Source organism: Cupressus sempervirens, chromosome 8 (assembly GCF_028749045.1).
Source record: "Cupressus sempervirens isolate cs-2001-9-10 chromosome 8, ASM2874904v1, whole genome shotgun sequence".
NCBI classification, from domain to species: Eukaryota; Viridiplantae; Streptophyta; class Pinopsida; order Cupressales; family Cupressaceae; genus Cupressus; species Cupressus sempervirens.
In genome coordinates, this window is record NC_143125.1 from 300,563,350 (window position 1) to 300,581,567 (window position 18,218).

The 18,218-nt window shown below is 36.2% G+C and overlaps 1 protein-coding gene across 4 annotated transcripts in view; it reads left to right on the top strand.

The window, feature by feature from the left end:
- Positions 1 to 18,218, top strand: part of MLH3 (MUTL protein homolog 3) — a 229,839-nt gene that overhangs the window by 55,553 nt on the left and 156,068 nt on the right. For all 4 annotated transcript variants that reach the window (XR_016355484.1, XM_089797504.1, XM_089797502.1 and 1 more), the window contains exons 3-4: positions 14,135 to 14,186; positions 14,322 to 14,369. Coding sequence is in view for 3 of the 4 variants with exons in the window: in XM_089797504.1 (XP_089653630.1) it covers positions 14,135 to 14,186; positions 14,322 to 14,369 (100 nt within the window). In the remaining variant the exon portion in view is untranslated. The remainder of the gene's footprint in view (positions 1 to 14,134; positions 14,187 to 14,321; positions 14,370 to 18,218) is intronic.

Sequence of the window (18,218 nt, forward strand, 5' to 3'; positions counted from 1 at the left end):
TGCAATTTAGTAAAACTAAAAAGCATTCAAGATTTGCAAATGAACACTAAACAAATTTAACAAAAAATGCATAATACACTAACATGCAAAAAAATAAATCAGCACTTATCTCTTACAAATGAGTTGAAGAGTGTTGATATTGACTTCGTAATACTCCCAATGCAATTTATGGCCTCCCCAGATGGACTTTTGATCTCTTTGGTGCTCTTCCTTCTTGCTGGTTGGAAACCTGTGGTTTTTCTTTTCTCTTCTCTCTCACTTTTTCTCTCTTCTACTAATGCTTAACAATTAGAAGGCCCTTCAGGGTTAAAACAAAGAGGAAAGGCCAAAAAGAAAAGGAAAAAAAAAAGTGTTTTTAAAAAAAAATTAAGCCAACTTTATTGCATGTTGCAATTGATTTTTAGGACCGATTCAGGTGATTCATGTCAAAAAATCGGTGGAGACGATTCACGATTCAAAAAAAATCGTCTGGCTTGAACCGAATCGCCAAATCGGCTATTCAGGCGATTATCGGGCTATTCTCGGAACTATGATACAAATAGACCGGTTAAGGTCCACCCACTTAAGGCATTTCCCTTGATGTAATTATTAGGGAAACAAAAACTTAATTGATTTGGATGTAGCACTTCTTGCCTAACATATCCAATTTGGTCTATGCACTCTAACTCTGCTCTTTGTTCAATCTCTGCACTTCTGCTTCAATCTGAACCCTAGGACACCACAATATCTTGACCAAATTCATCCATCAACTCTCTAACTTCTTCAACAATATTAAGAGTAGTCCTTTATAGCATCACCCCTTTTGCCTCTTAATCAACACCATTGGTTCAAACTTCATCCTTGGCGCTCATTCACTACATTCATTTCACATATCTTGATGCCGTAATACATTTTCCTTGACCACATCGATCTGTATGAGGGTTTGCATAAGATTTCCTCAATAACAGTCAAAACATGTTTGACCAATTTCAAACTTCATCTAGAATCTTCTTCACCTGTGTATTTTGATCACCAATTGCCACCTCAACATATCCTCATCCATTATGACATGTCACAGTATCATTTGATCTCTTCCAACTACTCATGTGGATCATTGATCATCGATTCAAGATCAATAGCTCAAGAATATCAACTATTCATCTTGTGACTTCATTTGATTATGAGATCCTCACTTTCCTATCATCATTTTGAGTTGCAATCCTAACCATAGTCCCTTTTGATAATGTACATGTCCTATCATCATTTTGAGTTGCGATCCTAACCATAGTCCCTTTTGATCATGTATATTTTGTACATATGATCACACCACTTGATTCTTTTTCCTACCGATTGCCACCTCAACAACCTTGTATTCTAAATCTTTATGTCTACCGATCACTGAACTAAGTTGTTTTTCCTTCTGCCGATCAAGTTTACTTCTTACCAATCATCTGCTTGGTGTACCGTGATAGCCCCTATTTTCACTAAACTTAAATTTGCAAAATTTTATGGTGAAACTGCAAATATTTTGAAAAGAGTGTTGTGATGTTAGGGTTCATGTGTTATCAGTTTTCATTTTCAGAGGATAGCCCTAACATGGCATTTTGCCCTAATTTAGTTGTTTTTCCTTGCCCTAGTGTGAAAAATGATGCCCTAAGTGTTATGTTTTCATCCAATCCTACAAGAAATTTCATAAAAATCAAAGTCTAGCCCTTACCCTACGTTTTATATCTAAGCGAGAGTTCATTTATCTTTCACATCGTCTCTTACGATGTTACGACATAAGGGTTAGCGGAGGATCGTAATGTAATGTTTTTAGTTCCCCGATCTTAAGATATGTAGTACGTTGTAGTATCATAGATAAGAAAGTTAAAGTGCCCAATCTTATGATTCCCTTTGTCTCATATGTTTGTATGTCATGTTGAAGAGGTTCCAAGTCCGGTGTGCAATGTTATGACAAATAAGGTGATCATAACATTGGGAAGGTCTTTGAAATGTTATAAGATGTTACGATAAAGCCCTTATCATAAGATCAGAATGTGAGATTGAGAATGCTACGATGCTAGTGTACTTATGATCAAAAGATTGTAAGGTGACAAATGACAAGGCAAAGTGGCAGTATAGTGTCAGATAAGTGATGGATGTCCGATCTGGATTGGTCAATTGTGAAACGTACACCAGGTGGATGCTTAGTTGGATCGGTGGGGCCAAGAACTTATTTTACATAAGTTATATTTTAATGTAGCATAGTGCGATCTCTGATCTTCGATAAACAGTGTATCATAAGATCTTAAGCCAGTGGATAAAGTACTATGATGTTACGAAGAGGATTGTGTCGTGAGATCGTAAAAGTAAAAGATAAAGCTTGCGATGCTATGGTAAAGGGAGGTAACAATTTCTCGTAGTATTGTAGGGGTCTGGAGGGCAACATGAGATGTTACGCTGTGAAGTATAAACCGCTTGTCGTGAGATTGTAAAGATTTTAAAGGGAAGCTCCGATGCCGCGGTAGCCAGTATATCGTGAGATCATAGAGACTTTTTCCAAGCCTTGCGACAGTGCAATAAGGGTTTTTGATTTCAGGAGATCGTAACATAGAAGGGCATCTCTTCCCCGCCTGAGATATTACGAGGGTTTTGACTCTGGGGTCAATCGTAGGATCGTAAACCCTAAGTTGACATTATGTTTTCCATTTTTTGAGCTAGAAACAACAAAGGGTTCTCGACCAATGAGATTTAAGCAATGAACAAAAAGTGCAACATTAGATAATAATGACGACGCTCCCCTGAGGTGATAGAATAAGCTGAATTTTAAGGCTCGAGCATGTTGAAATCAATGCAAAGGGACGTTGATGATGAATGATTGAGTTATAAATATGTTCTATTGATCAGTTGCAGTTTACCATTCACAAAGAGACAATCTAAGTAGTTACAGAGTTTTCAGTGCATATAAATCATTGTTCTCATTGCTTAGATATAGCTTTGCCCAGTGTTTTCAAGCTAGTTTAGAATGTCTGATAAGGAGGTTAAGGAAATTCAGGCAAGAGACATGGAAGTGGCAGAAATTTCGACTTCTAAGGGAGGGAAAATGCGATAAAGAAAACCTAATAGGTTTGTCTAAGAATGGGTTAAGCTTTTCCCTAGTTCCTCCAATGCTAATGCTGTAGACAACCATGCCTTCGTCGACCCATATGCTCTGTGCAAAAATGCTACATGTCTTGTCACGACCCCTATATTGCTCATTTGTTGCAATTCCAACAAATAATTTGTTAAAGTATGATGTGACCTTATTATCAAGTTTTATTTAAAATGTAATTCCTTGTATGCAATTTTTTAAAAATTTGCATAAATATTTAATGCGTTTTCTTTAGAGATAAATTACTCAAAATTTTCATAAATATTTAATGTGTTTCTTTATAGGTAATTTAATTAAATATTTGCAATTATTTAAATGAATATTTAATTGGATCTCAAAGAAGGTAATTGGTTGGAATAGTTTTGCGATTATTTAATGAAATTGATTTTTAAATTCAGAAGTCATTATATTTATTTATTTATTAGTACATTTAGAAATTTTTTATTTTAGATGTTATTTAAATAAAGTGATTCTTTCCTAAGCAAATTAATTAATCATTTTTTTTTATACTAAAGTATTAATCAAGAAATTTCTTAGAAGTCAAATTCAAACAATTATAAATAAAAATAAAAATTTCAAATAAATAATTTCAAAATTTTAAAACTAATTATTTAATTAATTATTAAATATAATTATTGAGCCCATCAAATAAAGGTCGAAGGTAATACAAAATGAGTCAAAAATCTCTAAATAAGTAAATGAGATGCATTGATTAATGTTAGGCAAAATTTTTTGATAAATATTTGTTTTACTTCTTATTCATATAAACTAAAAAATATAAACATTACTATTTGGCTAAAATAAATTTAGCCGGCTAAGTCAAGTATTCTACAACCTCATGGGAATGTGAAAATATTTCATTTTAAGAGGCAAGCACAGGAAATGTCAATGCCGAGAATGAAGATGTGTCAAAATAGGAGAGAATGGGAAGACAACGTGGCTGGTGCAAGGATGGTCTCTCATGCAGTAGCAAACGTGGAAGCTTGGGAAGTAAGTAAATCTAATTTGGTCTGATCCAAAAGAGTGCAACATTAATGAGAAGAGAGTTTGGCCCTAGGGTTTTTGCCAACAAAAAAAAACTGGGAATAAAAGAGGAGAGTGCACCCTCTTGACGTTTTTGAGGGGGATACTTGCAAGGAATCTTAGAAATTGGGGGAGACTGAACCTTATTTAGTGTTGTGCTCCATTGACTCTTTTAGGAGGAATCACAGATACATACAGAAATATCAGCAAGAAGGAGAACACCGTTATTTTAGAGGCAGCAGCTTGACATCACAAGTATCAGATTTCTTGCTATTCTTTGCACCTCAATTTTCTCGGCCAAACTAGGTATGTTGAAAATTTACTTCAGGAAATATTCCTTTTAGTTTCATCTCGGTTGTGTATGAAGGTTGTTGCATAGGATCATAGAAATTAAAAAAAACTAGGATTAAAAGATACAAGTGGCAATATTAGGTTTACAGCTGGCAGATGCTAAAGAAAACCCAATTTTTCTTTCTTATTGTAGTGTTACAGTTGAATATATCTTTGTTGTAGAGTAATTTCAGTTAGCCTGCCATGTCTACACCATTCCTGTTACACACCTGGGTTATATTGTGATAATGTTATAAAAAAATACAAATTCTAGAAAAAATATTATTGTTAACTCTGAGCTATTTCTTTTTTTTATTTTAATCTATGAAAAGTTTTGGAAATAATCCAAGTTTAGTCTGGGCATAAGTCTGAAAGTAATTTTGATACTGTTCTGTATTCTCTCTTCTTTATTTCTATAGAAATGGGGAAATGAATTGGTTGACCGAGTATGCACTGCTCTCATTATTGCTGTTCCAACCATAAGATTTTAAATGATTAGAAAATCATAGTAGTCTACTCTTAGGAAGGGGTAATGAATGACTGTCAATTGTTTGACAGAATGTCTCAATATTACAAATAATTTGCTGGAAGTTATAAAACAAGTTTTATGCACTTCTATATCTGTATTTGACTTTAACTAGCTTGCTAGAAATGTCCTGCAACCGTTACCCTTGAGAAAGGATTGATATAGAATGGGAGATAATATGCTTGCGGCTGTAAAACAAAAACAAAAGATAAGTCAGCTAAAGTCCAGTGACAGTACTTACAAAATTTCACTTTTTCTGGTGGTACTATGGTTTTTTTTTTTTACTCTTTATATAGACTGTACAAGTTATGAATCCGATCTTGGTTAATACTGTATCAGTTTGTAATATATATCAAACTAGTTCTGGACAAAACCTCCTATATAGAAAATTAAGAAAAAAGCTCAAAAGAAACTCTTAAGAACGAATAGAACATTATTTTGTTTCAGACTTTAGTATTATTGAACCTATGATCAGAATGACACTGAATGGATTCATTTTTCCACTTGGAAAAAAATAACATAAATTGTCTTACCTCAAGCATAACAAAAAAACCTGTTAGTCGTTAAATTTTGAATAGCCATCTACCATACATCATACTGAACTACTAAGTAAACCTAGGAAAGAATAAGTTTGAGAAAAGATAATGGAGAGGAGTAGGTCATGTGCGCATAGGAAAACTCTTCACACAAGTTTAACAATTTTTCAGAAGGCTAGAGTTGAGCTAAAGTTAGAAAAGATAGTATGGGTTACCTCTTGATTTGCCTGAGTGGGTGTATGATGGTGAAGAACTACTTGGAAACAAAACAAGCCCCAAGGGGTCGTCTCCACAGTAGTTGCATCAAACTTAGTACAAACAAAACTACATATCGGTAGCGAGTGCGTGTTCCATTTGTATCTTGATCTCGTGGATACGGGTATGTAGGCAGCCTGGAAGGTGAAGAATACCTCCTGAGCACAGATACTTTGGACATAGATGTTGTGGTTACTTATCCCTCGTTAAATTATAATTTATTTTAAAGCTTAAATTAAAACTTGGTAACAAAAATTAAAGATCCTCAGGAAGGTACCTATACCTGGCCGGATGCCTGAAACCTGAGGAGGGGTATAGGACTTAGTAAATTCTCTCGGTGGTCCTACACCTGGCTAAAGGCCCAAAATCCAGGGAAAGGTGTGGACCTATTGGTAATGATAAACCTTGCAAAGAACTTGGGCTCAGTTTTGGGCAGATTGTGTAATTTCTTGCAAGCCACCCAGACTCGGATTGGTCTCGGAGGGTGAAAGACTCCGATCAGAGCAATGTCTATTTCTGTTCCCTATAATAACCTATCTCAATAAGATGGAGGTGTGGATTCCAGGTCACTTGTTATTGTTAACCTACCCCGTAGAGGTAGAGGTATGACTTGAGAAGGCTGCTTATGTGTTCATCGGGTACCCATCTCGGACGGACGGAGGTACGAAATCACGGTCACTTGTTAGTCTACCCCGTATGAGTAGAGGTATGACCAAAGATGGCCGCTTAAAATGCTTAAGTACCTATCTTGGTGAGATAGAACATTAGCCCGATAGACCGACTAGTTGGCCCATGACAAAAGAGCCCGGATTGGCTAATTAATACTAAGCTCTATACAAATAACATGAGGATGAAAATCTCTTGAGCAATCTAGTATAAGAAGAAAAAAAAATGACTGGTAAATTGTGCTAATAAGATGGGATATCTTTCTAAATGTTTTACATTTTATTTTAAGGATCGGATGGTCCTTACATGTCCTAGAGTCACGGGTTCTGAGTTGTTCAAATATTTTTATAATAACAGGGAGAAGAAGATCCCGTATGTAATCCATGGAAGAAGAACCTGACAAAGTTGATCTTTCTAGAGGTCTTTGTGGATGTGGACTTGGTGAAGGCCCTAATTCGATCATACAATCCGACCACTTCCATAGGAGAGATGGGACTATCCTTTGTACACTTGACCGTGCTTCATTCATTGAAGCTTTTGGATTGGATGGAGCCATGGGCCAGCCTGTAGACTTGGAGGATCTGCAAAAGAAATTTGAGAGAAGTACAAAAGCTTATACAAGGAAATCTATGCTACAACATATCCCTATGGACCTAAAGAGTGTGGGTGATTACCTTGAGAAGGTGGAGAAGATGATGCCTTTGGACAAATTCAAAACTTACTTTGTAAAAACAATATATGGTGTCCACAAGGTGGTTGGCAAAGATGGAACTGATATGGTGTATGGTGCTGAATTTATTATTGCCAGAGACGTGCAAGACTCCTATCATGGGGGGAAGTATGATTATGTTGAATTCATTTTGGAGGTGATGAAGGAAAACATTGCCCTAGCTCAGAGTCGAGAGTTGAAAGATTTCAAGGTCCATCACTATTCATTGTTGATGCACCTGATCTTGTACAATAATGTGGGGTACATAAGCCCTGATTTCATTGATCACACCACTGATGCAAGTGGAGAGCTGCTAGTTCAACTTATGGGACAATAATTATCATTTTTCTAATTCTGTTTCATTCTTTGGGACAATATTTATCATTTTTCTGATTTTGTTTCATTCTTTAATAATTTTAGTGCTATAATAATGAGAATGTTAGATCTAGGTTATTTTAGGGCACCTGAGATTTTGAAAAGTTTGTTGAGACCAGCCCTGCTTCCCAAGGGTAAAAGATTAGACCATAATTGGTGGGACATTTTCTTATTTCCAACTTTTTCCTTGATGAGAGTTTATGGTTGTCCCCAGCCACCCCACATATTACCAAAGTTTATTCCCCCTAGGTTGGGTATAATGGAATTCATATGGCAGTTTTTTATGGTCAATAGGGAGTATCTAGGGCCTAAAGTGCATAAAGGCACTTTCTTGTGTAGATGTTTCAAGGTGGGGGACTTTTGAATTAGAAAAGAGGTCCTTGAACAAATCCATTTTTTCCTCCACCACTACAACCTGCCAATTGGTCCCTACAGGATGTATGATCCTGATAATTGGAGGAAGGGCACCCCTAAGGAAATAAGGAACTATGTGCTTCCTGACACCAAGGAGCTACCACATGAGGATGTTATTCCAAATATGGTTGCAGAGCGTGAGGCAATTGATAAACTGGCAAAGTTGGATGATGTTTTGAGGGTGGAGAGGGAGATGAAGAGAATTGATCCCAATTTCAAGAGATTTTATTTGGATATCCCCTATCCTCATAGGATTAGGAAAATGGTCACTGACTATGCTGAAATCATGGCCAAGATGCCAGAGGGACCTATGGGAGAAGAAGAGAGGGTGTGCGCAGACAACCCTGAACCTGATGTGACTCTAAAAATAGAGGAAGATGACGCTCTTGAGGCATCATGGGTCACAAAAGGGAATAAGAGATAGAAAGTGGTCCATATCCTTGCAGAGGTGAAATGGAGGACCCTACAGATTTTACTAGGCAATAGTCAGTATTTTGCTGACTTAAGGCAAAGCTATCTCCAGGATAGAATTAATGCAGCTGAGAGCACACTCACAGACTTGGAACTAGCAGTAGCAAGGTTGGATGATAGGATCATTCAGGCCCAACAATTCATAGAGGATGATGAATTCATCAAATCGGCGGAGTTCAAGAGCTTTTTGTATAAGGTAAAATAGAGTGAGTTGGTGCTGAAGATGAAACCAGGAGAATCAGACGAGTAGAAGTTAGAACTAGTTGAGAAGCCACAGGCCTATGATCCTGAGAGTGAAATCATGACTCTGGAGGAGGCAAGAAACCTTGTGTAAAGGAGTGGTATGTTGGTAGTACCCGGATGAGATTTGGAGCAAGCATTTATGCTTGATCAAATAAAGAGACAGGAGAATGCCATCTCATATGAGGCATTTGGTGCTGATGGACTGCAGAGAGGAACTGGATTCAACATAGATACCAAATCTTTGGTAGTTTGAAGCATGGTTCCATCATCAAATAAACCAAAGTTGATGGATGTGCAGAGCACAGAACAGGGTAACATGATTGTGTGGACTCTACAGGGCACCTCTGGTACAACAATCTCAAAGGGCATGAAGCATTTCTCATTCATGAATGAGGCTACGGTAGAGGAGATTGAGACTAGACTTTCCAAGTCCACACATGATTACATTGATGTAAGGAAACTCTATGAGGCTGAGCTTAGAAAAAGCCATGTGTATAAGGAGAAAATTGCAGAGCTTGAGGCTAAGGTCCAAGCACTAGAGGCTGAAGTTGCATCTTTCAGAGAGCAACTTGTAAATGCAGAGCAGGTGATTGCTAAAGAATAGAGACAAGAGTAGAAAGATCAGGAGCAACCAGCTAGGGACACAATTGAGGCGCCAACACAAATGGATGGTTTGGAGGCAGAGGATACAACAGAACCAAGAAGAATGAGCACTGATGCTCCACCTACTCAACAAGGAGATGAGGTAAGGACTACTATCCTTAAAAGTTTGATGAGCCACAGGGTTGAAACTCTGAAGAATATATCACAACAGGTTCAAATTTTTTATATTACTTTAGAAAGTGTTGAGCAATTTTGCAATGAGGCACTTTCATGGCTATCACCCACATTCAATTTGTGGGGGCCATATACATAGTTTTTAGATAGGTTTATTGTATTAATGGCTAAAAAGCATGATTTACCTGATAAGATAATCATAGTGAAGGAGGGCTTAGAGGTAGTCAAAGAATTAATTGGCTTCTTCACTGGTAAATTGCAATTTATACAAGGTAAACTGAAAGTTTTATCTCATGGGGTTTAGCCCTGTATACCACCAATTTTGGATGCCGCTAGTATAGTGAGAGATTGGTAGGAATGGTCTGATTCCTTTGGTGCCATTTTGACTTAGGAGGCCACTATGGCAATTTTTGAAGACAACTTTGATACCCGTTATAATAAATTGATTGACCCCTATTCAGAGCAAAGATAGACTTAAACAAATTTTTTGTTGAGTCTAAAGCAATTACAAATGCTAGGTGGACTAAAGCCACAAAGGACCTAGAAGAGGTTAGAACTACAGAGTGGCCCACCAAAAGGGAGATCTATGTTTGGGAAGCAGTGGGAGAAATCAAAGCCTTGCTAGTGGGAGGTAGTTGAGATATTTTGCTAAAGATAGTAAAGGACGAAGGGGAGTGAAGTTAGAAAAACATGAAATAAATTTTCACCTACTGACTTTTCAGCTACTTCCTCTTTTTTGATCTAACATTGAGGAATGTCTTGCATATCTTTTTGTTTATGTATTGTCATTTTTGTATCCATCCATATTTTGACATGTGTCCTCCTTCCTATAGCTTGTTGCAATCATATATAAGGATTCCCAGGATGTGGAGTAGAGGTCGGCTATCTATAGAATTTTCCTATTTTCTTATGTCTTTTTACAGTCCATCCATTTTTCTGTAGCTATATGAATGTAATCAGTTTGTGTATACTTGAATATATACAGTGAATACTCAATGTTAGTTGTCAAGTTTTGAGTTATTTTTGAGTCTTTGTTAGTATTGTAAACATTTTCAAAGGAAATCAATGCAAGAAGGAAATTCTCTATATATCTGTGTCTTTGGGTCTTGTCTCCTTTCTTATATATCTATAATCTTGAGATTGAAATGAACAAATTTTCATTTAGTTTAATGCAATTCATACAAATTGTATATCTCTTACTGATTGCTGCTGATTCAAAGAATTAGATAATTGCTCTCTGTAATTGATAGGGTTTAGGATTTATAAGAAGGATATGGTAAGAATGAAATTTAGAGCTCATTGTTGATAAATTTAATTACAAGTTGATTAAATAGGTCCAAGTTTGCTGGTTTTGACTCTATATATCAATGGGTAAGACATTGGTCAACTAAAGTTCAAGAACAAATTGATGATTCACCTAATTGCAGAAAATACATAACAAACAAACAAATCAATTTACCATTTTATGTAATGATGAACTAGAAGTGCTGGTTGTTACTTATTTGCATCTACTTTCCCTTTGGTTATAGTTAGCTACTGTAAATCTAGAAGTTTAAAAGCAAATCATAGAAGAACATTGACCATTTCTGCTATAGAGGATAGTCTTGAAGAGAAGAATATCAAGTTAATAAGATCAATCCCTAAGGTTTACCTGCCTTGGCCCTACAGAGCCTAAAGTGAAGTGAGTCTTAATAACTTTGTTAATGTTGGCCCAAAACTAAGATTTAGCCCTGCTGAATATAGGATTTAGCTTATCCTTAGGTTTGTCCCTGTCTTATGCTTCCTGGTATTAGGTTTAAACCCACTTGATATGTTCCTTACCCAAATGGAACTTCAACATACCGATTGCTCCATTCACTTGCTATGACTGGGTTGCCATCAATGACAACCAAATACATCAGTGCATTTGACCACTTCGCTAATCTGATCACCACTCTTCATATTGCCAACAACCACTACACTTAATCTTGTGCGAAATAAATTCTTTCATTTCTCAGATTCCTTCTCAACATTTAGCAATGATATTCTAGTAAGAAGGACCTGTTTTCTTTCAGCACCTTCAAAATGTGACAACTCATCATCTCCATCTACATGTGTAATTTGTGCATTGTCGTCTAGTCTTCTTTTTGTCCTCCAATGATGCTAGGGACAATCATAAACTCTATGCTCTTCTTTGCGTTGAAAACACATCCCACGAAAACCCCCTCTTTCTAGTCCTTGCTCTCTTCCTCTCTTCTTTGTTCTCTGTTATCTTGATCGCAAGGATGAAGGAATTATTTCCCCTTTCATCATGACTAGAGTCACCTTTCTTCTTTTGATCTTTATTTCAGTCTCCATAATATTGTTCACTAGGCTTTCCATTGCAACCTTCCATTTTGCGTGCTCTCAAACTTCTTGTTTAGTTTTTCTTATACCTTGAAAGCAAATTGGTATGCATCCTCAATAGTAGACATTCTTACCATTATCAACTCTTCTTGAATGCTCAACCTAACCCATTTATGTTACAAACAACCTCCTTCTTTTTGGCTTCAGTATTGACTTGTCTTGATAAGGACTCGATAGAAGTCTTCTGTATACTCTTGGTGGTTTTCTAGCTTGCTTCAACCTCTGCATTTCTTCAAAAAATCAAGCTCATAGTCAATAGGAATGAATTTTTTATTCAATTTGGCCACCATTTGGTCCCATCTTGTTATCTTCTCCTTCCCTCTTCTACTTCTCTCCAAATGGACCACTTTCTACCAAATTTTGGCATGACCTTTCAACTTTGCCTTTGCAAATCTGTCCCTCTCATGGGTCTTGTACTTCTCCTGACTTAAGATACTCGTCCATATCATTGCTCCAATTGATCATCACTGTTGGATTGAGATTTCCAAAAAATGTCGATTCTTCAAGTTTTGGTGTTTTCCAATCTAAGAAATGACCCTAAAAAACCCATGTTCCCCAGGCTCTCTAGCTGTTCCTTTCTCGTCTTAAAGTTGAGCTTCAAATTCATCCTCACTTTCTTCTCTTTCCTTAATACCGGCTCCTTTACGCAACTCCTCTTGCATTGCTTGCACATGTCACGATTCTTCCACCATTGTTCCTTTGTGGAGGAGGCATTTTTCTGTACTTTCTCTAAGACCTACAACCATAGTCTTGGTGTAAACTATTTCACATTCGACGATTGTCTATACACTCGAGAATTTCTACTTTGATATCACTTGATGAAAGTTACTCCCCATATTAATCCAAACCCACACAACACAATAAAGAAATAAACAAGATAGTGTAAGAATCAAACTATCGCAAGAACAAAAACACTTGCTTTCTATTATCCTCAATGAAATGAGACTACAATATTTTGAAAATTAACATGCCACAGCCACATGGGCATTTTCACTGCAATAATTTGCAAGCCAGGGCCACTATATGCACTATCAAAACTGCCCTTGATAACCATATTTGTCTTCTTTATATTGGGAAGTTTAACTGCCCTAGAAGGTTCTGGAAATTTTAACCCCCATTTTGAGGCTGACCATCCTTATATTATTATTTTTCCCTACATTGGAATATGTCGAGAATATCTCCCCAAATGGGTTTCAAAACTCAAAGGAGTGTTTGAAGGAATTTTATTTTTTTCTTCCAAAGTAGCGCAACTTCCAGAGGCCATATCTTGTTGACCCATTGACCTGATTGCTTATTATGAGTCCATTTCAGAAACCTCTTGAAGCACTCTACATCTCAGGATCACGAAGTACCACTCAATCAAAGTTTGACCCCCTTTTGGACCCTCTAAAGACTTCAAACAGAGTTCAAAGTTTTTGTACCACCTCACCAAAAGAAAAAAATTCATTATCTTCAAAACCAAACTTGATCTTGCCATGAAACTTTATTGGCAAGCTTATATGCTCAAAATGAATCTCCAGGGAAGTAATTGGAACCATTCGTGCTCCAATGTAACTTACTAAAAATAGTAAACTTTACAAAAATAATAATTATGCCCAAAATAGCTCTTATTGAAAAATTAGACTTGACTTCTCTTACACCTTGGATGCTCCTGCATCAGGTATTAAACAGTGAAGATAGGTTACTTGCTGATCCGCATTGTGTAAGAAAACACTTCCTCCTCACCTGAAACAGCACATGAAGATTCTGAGGGTTTTGTTGATCATATGTTTTTGTCTACTCTGCCATCTATTTATGTCTGAATTCAGTGCTCACATGAAGATAATCCGGGTCAAACTGTTTGCCTTGAAATAATTTTATCCTGGTACTCTCTGTTGTCTTTATGGTGTTGCTTCCTTTGGACCTTTGTTAAGTGTTCTATAATCAACCCTAAAATACGTTATGTACTGTTCTTCAAATTTTGTAATCTATTCCCAAGTCACTAGATACAACTTCTACTTCTATAACAAAGAATTGTTGACAAGTATGGCTTGCCTTACAAAGGGTGTACTTGGGTTCCAAACATCAAAAATTAAGATCCAATATATATTTTGTTCTTCAAATTATGAAAAACTAGTTACATCAAGCATAAGCTCAAATATCAAGATTTATTGGTAATCGCATCCCATACTTTATGCTGCCTTTTTATTTAGGCTGCCATTCATAAAATAAGTGATACAAGACAATTATAATCGCAGACGTAGAACATGGTTTTCAATAGAATACAGTTTATTTTCATTAATGTTTGGATTGGTATTTTTAATGTATTTCAGGTGCAAGTATTCATAGATGTGGGAACAAGCTATATCAAAGTAGAAGATGATGGTCAGTCATCTGTTGGCTCTACTATGTTTGAATATTGTATTTGTTGGGCATGATAATGCTATTGAATCTTACTCCTTTTAGTGAATGCCTCTTCAGCATTTTCTTTTTGATGACTGGAATATTTTGCTTTCATAGGATGTGGCATTAAAAGAGATGATTTGACACTCATCGGTGAACGACATGGTACATTTCTTACTGGAGGATAATTCACACCTTTAATTCATCAATAATTACTACAAGTTCATTCTCATAAATAAATAAATATCAATGTTGTTTCTTTCAAATGCTTCTGTAACTTATGTGATAGTGTTCACATACCAGCTCTGAAATTCATAGTGAATATTGAAGTGATATTTTATGGTGTTAATGATTTATGACACACAAAGTAAAAAGTATTTAATTTTACATGTATTTTCTATATTATTTTAAGTTGAACTTAATAGATGACGAGATAAAACCTTGTAATTTTGTAAACAATAAAATCTCATCCTTACCAGGCAAGAGAATTTGATCCTGTTCACATTTTTCTAAAATTATATAATTGTTAGTTTCATTGTTGATACACAGTAGAGGTGATTGACCATAGAAAATAAGTTTAGTTAGTAATGAATGGTGTTGAATGAAACCCATAAACCTGCTATGACTACAATAAGAGCGGATTCCCGCATTTATCTATTACAAATAGTTTTAATTTGTTGAGTGTGCAGTCTGTGTTACCAGGTACTGCATACACCCATGGCACCCCTTGTCTACGGGCCCTGGTCTCGTTGGGTATGGCTCCAAACTATGGGCTCTGCCCAGTTACATTTGGGTTTCACACTCCAGGGCTGTAACTTTGATGCACGAAAGCCATGCCTGGAACTTCTTTTTTCAATGATTTTTTTTTTAATATAAATTTTAAACCATTAGACCCATTATACCAATGTGATGAATTGTATTAAGTTTTCATGTGCACTTGCACATTTGACCACTGAGTTTTGCTAAATCTATGGGTAAAACATAATATGTACACTGCTATATCTTAGCCTAGCAGGAGTGTGCTGCCTCAGAAATGAAGTCAATTAAGGATCTGATACCTGTTGCACGAACTATAAAACCCAACATCCATAGATTGTAATAATCACACCAAAACTGAATTAAAGCTGCAATGCAATGCCGTTAACACTTTATGATCACCCAGTTCCCGAAATGGGCTGGGTGAGAGCATATAGTGTCTAGGACCACACTCAATCATCTAGAAAGGTTGCGCATGAAGTAATCTAATCAACGAAGGCACAGAAGGTGGCAGAACAGCCAAGTGTACACATTTTCAGTGGAGTGTGCTTGATGCAGGGAACTGAAACAAAACACACTAGGTAACAGAGCTGGCCAAGTCTACACATCTCCAGTGGTGGGTGTCCGATGCAAGAATTGAAAGGAAACACGTTAGGCAGCAAAGCCAGTCACTTCTATGCTTATTCAGCAGAGTATGGAATTGCATTAAAATGCAAATATGAAATCAGTAGTGATACTATCATCCATGATTTAACAACATATATGAACTGTGCTACAAAATATCAATAAATTTCTGCAATAGCTACTTTATTGTTCAGATCCAACAAACATTTCTAAAAATTCAGAGAATGGCTCAAGAACGCTGGATATCATTTCATCAACAAATAATTCATTAGTCCAATTGAGAATACCTCAAAAAGATGATGTAAGAGACATGATTGCTGGTCTGATAACAGTGCTCAAACAGGTCTGAAACACACATGCCCCCACATTGAAACAATGCCTGACAGCTGCGGATACCACCCAACGGACAAAATACCATAAAACACATTTCAAACATCTTCTGAATACACCCAACACATAGAAAATGAAACCTTGCAAGTCTGAAATAGATAGCAGACCCAATGCAGGGCAGAAACTGAGATTCTTGGATTAGCAGGTATGGCTGGTTCAAATGATACCAAACTCACCCTAAATCTTTAGAGTACAACTTTTATGGTCCTACAATTTCTTTCAGGTCTCAAATGTCTCCAAACAATTAGAATTTGGCGCCCAAATTGAAGCTCTTCACTTCCTAGTTCACATGCTCCTCCATCAAGAGCTGTATGGACATCACATTATGAGCAAGGTAAACCATGTTTCAGCACATAAATCCATTCTAGAAAACAAAATATGCATTACTAAAAGGTACGCCTGTAAGAGATTGCATGACTGGCTTGGGAGGTATGACAAGCCGAGGAAATTGGTACAACCTTTTTTGGTAACTGAAATCTTCTTCAAGCGTGCTAAAAAGTCATTAACAAACAACACCAAAATATTAGACAAATCGAAATACATCAAATAGATCTATCTCGAATGTTAGATTGATAAACCTCACTTAAATCACCAGTGGTTCCTGGATGAAATCACTGGAACCATCCAAAGAGGTTTCATCTTCAAATTAGTATTTTTAAGAGGGTTTTAACTTTTAATCCTCAAGAAAATTATAGGTGAACACAGGTTCTCTCGTTTGCAGAAGCAAATGTCATAAAATGTCAAAACTCCTTGCATATTGGAGGAAATAAAATATTGCTTTCCTCTTTTTGCTCCAAAAGTTCCTTCAAAAAATAATAATAAGCCTTACATGAGTGAATCCCCTGTGTGTCTAGTGCACCCTTGAAGACATTTTAAAATTAATTTTTTAGATGAATAATAAATTATACATTGGTTGACTTTTTGATTAATCCTCCTCCGGACAACTTAAGTTATAACTATTTAATAATTTAGTTATCCACCCAAGTTGAAGAAAGCATCAAAATGAGATAAATATGAATTTCTGATCATACCAGAATATTTTGAGGACTTATGATGATTTAATTTGCAACTTGGTGTCAATCTAAAAATAGCCTTCCAATCCAAAAAGTGTGGAGCTCCCAAAAGGTCAAAATCACACTTGAAAGCATCATGATGCTTATCAAGAACATCTGGACCAATTTCCACAAACAAAACTTCTGCTTGATGATTGATCCATTTTGTGCTGTCCAAGAAAGTAGGAGTTCTCCCTTGCACTCCAATTACCCTATCAGAAAATTTAGAAAACATGCTAATTGTTCTCAAATTGATTATGCTTGAGAAGGGGAAATTGCATGGATTATGGAGGTTACTCTACTAGTCATGTTTCATAATTATTTTTTTGCAATGTCTAAAATTGGAGTACCCTACTACTTCTAATGCTAATATGTAATATGCAGCCCTACACTTTCTTGAGTTCTTTTTTTACTTTTTGTGTTTCGAATAAAGAAGACTGATGATAATAGAAATACTTGCATCAATTTAGTAACTCAGAAATTTACAATGTTCAGGAAACCAACAAGGCTGAAATAAGTCAGATTCAGTTTCCGAACTGTAGCTACAATATATCCTAGATATGGGCGACCTGATTCATGAAATGCTATTACAAACACATTACAAATATTACCAGAAAATCTTATTGACTTTGATAATTGTTAACTTTTTTTACTTGCAACCAGGTCCTGCAAGCTCCCAAAAATGGATGCTACAACCAAAATTGATCTCTTTTGCTGATGAAATTGAAATAGAGTGCAACAATAACTGTAGCCGTCACTCTCAAGCCAAACAATTGATGTGAAGCCCAAACTGGAAGCCAAAGAAACTGAACACCATGCCCCATAGTAGTATGGCTGCAAGGATGGTACGGCCAACCAAAGAAGACTTAAACCAAAAACAATCTTTCAAAAAATTCCTTAAATCGGCTTCCACAAGTCTGATATATAATAATTTCATTCAAAACTGAATATGAAGCTCCACAAATAAGCACAACTGTGATATTTGTACGTAAGCACCAAGAAATCCCACAAATTGGATGATGTTGTCTACAAGGAATTTTGTCGTCTTGAATCTTTAGGAGAACAAACTCCTCCAGAAAAAAAGAATATTAGAATATCAACTCAAGGATAAACAAACTAAGCTCCAAAACCCATTTTAATAGGTTCCCCCATTCCCATTCCCAGCTAGGGATGTATTTTTAATTTATTTTAA